The sequence below is a fragment of the Echinops telfairi genome, unplaced genomic scaffold (genome assembly GCF_000313985.2).
Source record: "Echinops telfairi isolate 266 unplaced genomic scaffold, ASM31398v2 ScPeMD7_31;HRSCAF=116, whole genome shotgun sequence".
NCBI lineage: Eukaryota > Metazoa > Chordata > Mammalia > Afrosoricida > Tenrecidae > Echinops > Echinops telfairi.
This window is the reverse complement of record NW_022103928.1, coordinates 22866401-22874588: the sequence shown is the minus strand read 5'-3', so window position 1 is coordinate 22874588 and position 8188 is coordinate 22866401. Positions and strand designations below refer to the sequence as shown.

Genomic DNA, 8188 nt, shown 5'->3' with positions numbered 1-8188 from the left:
TTTTTTTTTTTAATGATTCTGAATTTTGTTCCACATTCCCCCCTCTATCCGAGACCCTGTATGGTGATTCCTTGCAAAGCAGGGCAGCCGTGGTAGCTGGGGTCCCTCTCTTTCTTCTGATCTTGAGCTGGGGCTCACATGGTCCGTTACTCATTTGAATTGATAACTTCTTTGTAATGTTGTTTCTTCCCTCTTCCTTGCTCCTGACAGGGAGCACCTTAAATGGGCCCTCAGGATCTTTTAAAACCCCAGTCAGTACACTCTGAAGTTAGATCGAGAACACTGGCTTCGTGCATTATGTTCTGCCAGTTGACCCTGGTGTCCCCAGAGGCTAGATGGTATGATCCTGAGCCCCCAGGCATTTGGGCCATTAAACAAACAAACAGTAATTTAAGCTTAATAAATTTTGAGAGTCAAAAGAAAATTCAGCTATTTCTATGGTAAAAAGGAAACAAAAACCAGCACCCACTGACTGCCCTTGAGTCAGTTCAGACCGCCTGTGACCCTATAGGTCAGAGAAGAACCGACTCATGGGGTCTCTCAAGCTGCCAATCTTTACGGAAACCAAGTACCACCTGTTTCTCCTGAGGAACAGCTGGTGGGTTTGAACCACCAACCTTTTGATGTGCAGCCAGGACCTTCACCACGGAGCCACATGACCATTTTGAATTCACTGTCTATTTAATCTGGCAAATCTCTGCTAGGCTGGCTGAGCTATCCTTTTGCGGAAACTTTTATTTCCATAATCCCTGTAGAAAAGACATTTATATTTTAAATGAGTTGGCTCATCATTCTTTGAAATTGACAAGCTGCAGAGTAAGAGATTCCGTTGCCCTGAACAACGTACAACTATAAGACAGTATTGAATTCGTGCCATACCGCTGGGCGTCTCTGTCCTTTCCCTGCTGGAGCTTTTTAATCGCAATCTTCTTCTGCTATTATTCTTATCTGCCGATGCTTCTTGAGGGGGATGTGGATGCATAATGTGTAGACTGGCTGGTAAGTTTTCATATCAAAGAACAAAAAGCCAAAATAAAAGTACAAATCACTTTGAAATAACTAAGTAAATATAATTATGGCTACCGTGAGACTACTCAGGTCTCACTGACTAAACAATATAAGACTTAACAAAACCACGAATTATTCCTCCATGGGAAACAGGTAGTTATTCCTATTTCAATATTAGGATCATGTCAGGCTTTCAAAATTGCTGGTACATTTTCCTCATGTAATAGAACCTTACAGAGATGGACACCTAGTTTGATTCATATTAGAGAAAGTGCTATGCTAAGCAGCACAGAAAATAAATTGACAGTCAATAAGGGGACATTATTCCTTTCTTCATAAGAGAAAGTATATGGTTCAACAGGGCTTCTTGAGTGCTTTTCCAAAGAGCCCTGGAGGACTGAGGTTCACACCTGGAAAAGCATTGTGAAAGTAAGATGCAATCCTCCCATCAAATTTATGGTAGTGGTATTTACTGAATGCTTAATTGCTTGGCACAATATCATGTGCTGCCCTGGCTTTCGCCATTGAATCCTCACAAAGACTCTTTGCGGCAGGTGTTATAAACTGCAAGTGTTAGTAGTGATGGGATTCCCATTTCACAGTTGAGGAAACCGAGGCTCATAGAATTTAAGAAACTTGATCAAAGCCTCCCAAACAGATGTAGAGCTGGGGCTGGATGTCTATGTTACTCATTTCCTTTCCTTATCTCAATTTTATACTCCGTGGGGGATATTACCTACAACAATGGTCAGTGCTTTCTAAATAGTGAACCAGCAAAGAACCCAGATGCTCCTGTTTATCGAGCCTGACAACACTGAGCTAAGAGCAGAAAAATGGGCAGGGCTCTTATTTCGAATCTTTCCAATGATTATAGGCCACAAATCTGTTTCAACCTTGAACTTTGTATCTATAAAGTGGGCCCAATAGTCCTCTCCTAATTCACAGAGTTGTTTTGCATATCAAATAAGAAAATAAAGAACATTTTATAAATGCAAGGGCTCAATTAAAAAATAAAATTAAGAAGGCATAAAATGCAGTTTCCAAAACATCATGACAACGGAATGCTATTCTAATTTTCTCACCGCCCATCTCAAAGTGAAAAGACGGGCAATTTGAAGTAACCGAGTACATGAAATGATAAACTTATAAAGTGATTGTTCTTTCAATCTAATTTCTGATCTATCCCAACAAGAACACTTCTCACAATTTGCACCAGCTATTCACTCTTTATGCATTATTCTTTCTTACCACATGCAGGTAGAGCTGGCTTTATTTGGTGAATGTTTTCTTTGTCCCCCTGCTCCTCAGACTCAGCGGTCAGTAAGGCGGGCATGTCCACACTGCTGACACACTTCTCCATGGGGGGCTGCAGCCAGGACCTGCTGCTTTTGGACCCGATGGAGTGAAGTGACTAGAAGGAAGAAGATTTAATATTTTAAAATATTAAAATTATCTTTATCTTCTGTAGAAGATTTTGTAGAATTGACACAGCAAAAATAATCTTTGGAGAAAGAGTGAGGGGAAACATTAAAAATCTAAAGGAATTGAGAAGGCTAAGAAGTGAGAGAAAAGAAAATTATGGTAGAAAATGAGAAAAAAATAGAAGGAAACAATGTGCGATAAAATGGAAGACAAGTCTCCTAGACACATAAATCAAAATGTGCTCCTTTGCTATACTCGACCATTAGTCGGTAGAAGGTGAATTAAAAATCAGTTGTGTGTCAGAAATTCAGAAGGACATACAAATAAAACACACAGCACTTGAGAAGCCTTTCCTTGTGAGGTGTCTGGCGGCGGTGCTCCAATTCCTTTTAGAAGGAGATGCCGAGCACATGCATTTGCGGATGGTTTCTGTGAACACAGGTTTAATGAAAAGAATACTCTAGAAAGTTAATTGTGTTGACCTGACAAAAAGGAAACCATTTCAAGGTGCTTTAAAATCCAGAATTTCTGTCCCAAGTTTATTCAGCCTTCTGCTTTTGACATGCAGGTTTCTCTCTCTCCTTTTTTTCTCGACAATGGATAAAATGAAACCCCAAACCGAAACGCTCCCTCGGGATGCCACTCAAGTTCCGCTAATGTCTCCGAGGCTTGCTCCTACCTCACGGGATATCCTCATGTTGTTCCTTCTGCCAGAGAGTGGAGGTGGTCCGGGAACTTTGGATCCGAAGGCGATATGACAAACATCTTGGTTTTTATTGTTGCGTCCGCTGCCCACTCCTCGGTTAATGAACTGGTCTGTTCGGTAAAAAGAAGTCAAAACAATCCACTAATACAATGACCATAAGAAACTATGCTGTAGCATTTCTGAAAACATCCATGTGGTACGAATCACCGCCGGACACATTAAAAACATAGGTCCTGGGATCCACACCAAATTATCATGTTTCTAGAATTAGAATCCTAGGGCTGAGGAGAGAAGACCAAAATCGAGACCAGCATTGCCCAAAGTAGATGACACAGTGCCCTGGGAGAGGCTGGTGTAAGAACCTCTCCTAGGCTTGTGTGACCCCATTTTAAAATTTAAACGGCTGCCCAGGCCTCTCTTATCCCTAAAGGATGTAACCTCCTTCTGCCCCAAAGGATGTAACCTCCTTCTGCCCCACGCCCCGGCTTTGCCCCAAGATGTGCTTGGAAGTGAATTGTTACCCAAATGCTAATTAACCTCTTCCTGTTCTCAGAATGTGCCTTTGGTCCCTTACCCCATTCCCTCCCTGCCGCAGGGCCCTCAACCCCTCCCTGCTCACCCACAGAAAGGAATATAAAACCCCGGTGCCCTCCAGCCCCGCTGAACGAACTGGCTTCAGTTGTCGCCTTATAAGCCCCATCTGAATATCGCTCGCGGCCTGGGGGACTTTTGAGAGCGACTTGAGATGACCGAGGGCTAGAAGAGAGACTCCCAATTTGGACATAAACGACATCATAGTGGTTATTAATTTCCCACAGCAGATTCAAATTAACTGTGATCGCGTCAATTATGACTCTTGGGGTCCTTATAGGACAGTAGAACTGGCCCTGTGGGTTTCCAAGACTTTCAATCTTTCTGGGATTCGAAAGCCTTACCTTTCTCCTGTGAACCAGCTGGTGGATTCAAACCTGTGACTAGCGGCTCAGGGCCCAGCCCACTATGTCATCCCGCCCCTCAAAAGCAGGTACCTATACTTCGTTCTGGATTAGGGGCTATAGTACAAGTTTTTCATTGTTAAAAAGTTTTCAAAGGGGTATATGGAGTCATCTGTTTTTTTTTCTGCAAAGGGGGCAGTAGGCCAATTAAATTTAGGGACTTATGATCTAGACTTTTAACCCGTTTACCCAAGTGATTCTCATACTCAATATCATTTGCCAACTACTGCCACAAATGTTTTTCCTTAAAAGAGAGAATTAAAAGTGAGTATGAGGAAGCATCTTAGTTTCTCTTTAATACAACGATTAAAGGAAAACTGCGGGATTTACTTGATAAGAGTCTTTATAGAGGACTTTCACCAAATGACCATGCTCAGATCTCAAAACTTCTTGCTTTCGAGGTAATTCAGACCCACGGCAACCCTTTAGGGGGTATATTTCCTCTTTACTGGGTGGGTCTGCTAAGAGAAGGTGGGCAAAATGCTGATTATATGATTCAGTTGTGAGTGATTGCTGACAGGATTGATTGTGGCCATAAAAAGTTGGAACGCTAATTGGGGATCTGCCATCCTGCTGCATATCAAATGAGCCAGGAGGAGGGCTCTCACTACTGTCAAGAAGGGTCTGGCCAGGAGGAGAGTGCATCCTTTGGACCCCTAAACTAGACCCTTGAGTGCTAAACCCTCTCCATCCAGGGATGCGAATGCTGTGACACCACCCACCACCCGAGGGGCAGCATCAGCATCAAGAGCCAGAGCACCAGGCAGAGCAGTGAACATGTGGAGTCGAGTGCCTTTGGGCAGAAGGCTCACTTGTGAAGCGGCATGCCTTTAGGCATTTCATTGGGGAAGGTTTGTTTGCTGACCCCTGGGGCAAGAGCTGAGCACCTTTGGGCCAAGGTTTATGGTAAAGTAGCATGCCCTTTGGAAATTTATCAGTCATGTTAAAAGAGCTTTGACATTGCCCAAGCAGGGCAGAGGCCAAGGGGCCACATGGTGTGCGCCTGTGGGCATGGCTGAGAAACTGTTATCTTAAGTGACAACTGTATTCTGAGCCTTTCTGATCCTGAATTGTAACCTGTTAACTTCCTAATAATTGTGAGTTTTATCTGAGTTCTTTGTGGCCATTGTCATGAATTATCAAACAGCAGAGAAGTGAAGTGTGCTGTGGTAGGGATGGTTGGAGGGTGACCTCCACCTCTTCATAGATCCTTGGGTCGATAAATGTGATACTCCTTTCCCCTCATGAAAGGGGCCCTGATGGTGCAGTGGTTATCTATTGGACTACTAATCACAAGGTGTGCAGTTCAAAGTCACCAGCCGCTCCAGGGGAGATGAGGCTTTCTACTCCTGTAAAAAAGTTACAATCTCGGAAACTCACAGGGGCCTACAGTGTTGCCATTAATTGGAATTAATTCAATGAATTTGGTTTGGTCCCCCTTGTGAAGTCAATGGAAGTCAGATGCCATCACCACATCGTTTTTATAAAAAATCCCTCAGTTACTCATGGCGGTGACTCTATAGGACAGGATAGAAATGCCCACTGGGTACCAGATGCTGTAACTCTTTGTGCAGCAGAAAGCCTCATCTATCTCTCCTGGAGTGACAGGTGAGTTGAAACTCCTGACCTTGTGGTTAGCAGTCCCGTGAGTAACCCAGTGTGCCACCAGAGCTCCCTTCTACAGAAACTCCATTCAACAAACACTTGGGTGAGCATTTCCTTTCTCAGGCAGCTCCTAGAGGTTCTCAGGGACACAAAATGGAGAAGACACATTGCATGCCTTCAGGGAGTCTGGCGAAAGGTGATAAGACAAACAAACAAGCAACTATAATATAAGGCAGGCCAGTGGGAATAAGTAGGCTTCTGGATGGACCTGGAATGACGGGCAAGAGTTCAAGGAGAGGTGTAGGCTGCCAAAGGCAGAAGAAAGGCATGGAAGAGGGAACGGGCAAGTATGCTTGGGGAATACTGAAGTGATAAGATCAGCCGGATGGGAAGACTTGGGAATAATGAAAAGAGTAATAACATGCTAAGTACCTGCTCTAAATTTTGTGGGCAACAGGATATTATTGAAGATTTGGTGGAGAAAAAGATACTGGTATCACTTCTAGGATAAGGGAAGAATGCTCATCCCATCGCTGCTGCCTTTTCCTATGGGGCACACAACTAAATTCTACTTTCTAGCTTCGCTGCAGTTATACGGGCCACGTGTCTGAACTGTGGTTAAGGAAAACTGTGATGTGGATGTGAGTAGTTCCCATTATTTCCTGACTACTGAACCTTCTGCATTATCCAGTAACCCATACTGCCATCATCTCTCAATAAGGGGGGAGCCAGTAGGTGAGTTTGGTTTCTGAATAAATTTAAGGAAGGGATTGGGGCCCTGGGGCTGTTACTGCAGTTGGCCTCTCCGGACTAATAAAGCTGTAATGGTGAAGGCGCTTAACCACTCAAAGCAGTCCCCACTACCTAGAAGTCTTCTGCTGGGTAGGATTTGCAAGACAGGACTACTTAAAGAAGTCCACATTTATACCACAGTCATGGGCATATTAGGAGCTACTAGCTACTTCCTGTCTGATCCACGCCTCTGAAAAAAAAAATTCCTATCTAGTTAGTCCCATTACTCTCTGTTGAAGAGTTGTGATTTTACATATGTGATAGAACTCAAAACTATTCCTCAGGCAACAGTATGAGAAATGGCACACTTTCTGACCAGTATGTAAGAGGAGGCTTCAAAAGGCTCATTGAAACGTGAATTAAAAGATGGGGTGGAGGGCCCCGGGTGACTTACTGGTTACATGTTGGGCTGCTAATCACAGGGTCGGCAGTTTGGAACCACCAGCCAGCTCTGAGGGAGAAAGATGGCGTTTCTACTCCCCTAAAGAGTAGTCTTGGGAACTCACTGGGGCAGTTCCAGTTCTCCCCTGTCCTACTGGGTCGCTGAGAGTGGGCACTGAGTTGGCGGCACTCAGCTTTGGTGTCTGAGTTATGTGTGGACTGTGTGGATCTTTTTCTCTTTATAATAAATGAAGTTGAACTGATGGGAGAGGCTAGATTATTGAACTGAACTGACAGCATTTTTGCTGGACAAAAGACCTGAGGTGGGAAGCCCAGTGGGGAGGGGCTACTCCATGTTGGGTTTCTTCAGATTTATGAAGTCCCATTAAGCAGGAAAACATTTGTCCAAAGGGCAGAACCAGAAACTAACAAGCACGCTGTACGTGCAGGAAGGTTTTAGACAAGTATACAGAATGTTTCTTCTGAAAGAATGTTCGGTTGTTAAGATGGCGGATTTTCTGTCGTTTTTGTGTCCAAGCAGAGGTCTGAATAGCTATCCTCAATATTAAAAAAAAGAAGATTCAGACATCAGATGATTCTGATAGTAGATAGTAGAGATAGGCTACTATCTCTAGCCCGGTCGTCTCTTCTCAGTTTTGTTATTGCACCCAGTAGCCCTGACCAGCTCCTCTTAGCTGTCTCAAAGACACCTCAAACTCAACTCTGCCAAGCTAAGAACTTGATCTAATGAATGGCATTGTAGTTCATCCATTCTGGACACATCCCTCTCCATATAGAATCCATGTGCTCCCTCCAGCTCCTCCGTCACGACTGACATCAAAGTACCCAATACCCTCTTCTGGTGACCACAGAGCCTCTCAAGTGTTTCCTGTGTTCACGCTGGCCCCTCAACCCTTTCCACCCCCAATGCTGCCAGAGTGGTCTTACAGAAACCTAACTCTGACCGAGTCATTCCCTTTACTTCACTTAGCACCCTTCCATGGCTTCCTTGTGTTCTTAAGACTAAGAAGAAAGCGCTTACCATGGTCTGCAGAAAACTGCAGGTTCTGGATTCACTTCATATCCTATGCCTCTGTTTTCTCTGTTCTCAAGAGATGGACCTTCTCAGAGCTTCCAAAGATGGACCTTCTCTATCCCCCAAGGCTAGAAAGCTTTGCTCTTCTACCTCTCAATTTAAGTTGTTTTGAGTAGAAAAGACCAGTTACTCAGTACCATTTTTATCCCCAGCTGGTGAACCCAGCACAGCACATGGTAGACA

At 44.0% G+C, this 8188-nt stretch overlaps 1 protein-coding gene across 7 annotated transcripts in view; it reads right to left on the bottom strand.

The window, feature by feature from the left end:
- The window catches only part of CFAP20DC (CFAP20 domain containing), a 277597-nt gene that overhangs the window by 109608 nt on the left and 159801 nt on the right, over positions 1–8188 (bottom strand). For 6 of the 7 annotated variants that reach the window (XR_006680044.1, XM_045289987.1, XM_045289988.1 and 3 more), the window contains exons 8-10: positions 3110–3246; positions 2257–2419; positions 880–996 (exon numbers count right to left, since the gene is read on the bottom strand). Coding sequence is in view for 6 of the 7 variants with exons in the window: in XM_045289987.1 (XP_045145922.1) it covers positions 880–996; positions 2257–2419; positions 3110–3246 (417 nt within the window). In the remaining variant the exon portion in view is untranslated. The remainder of the gene's footprint in view (positions 1–879; positions 997–2256; positions 2420–3109; positions 3247–8188) is intronic. The other variant, XM_045289989.1, reaches the window with a different exon arrangement.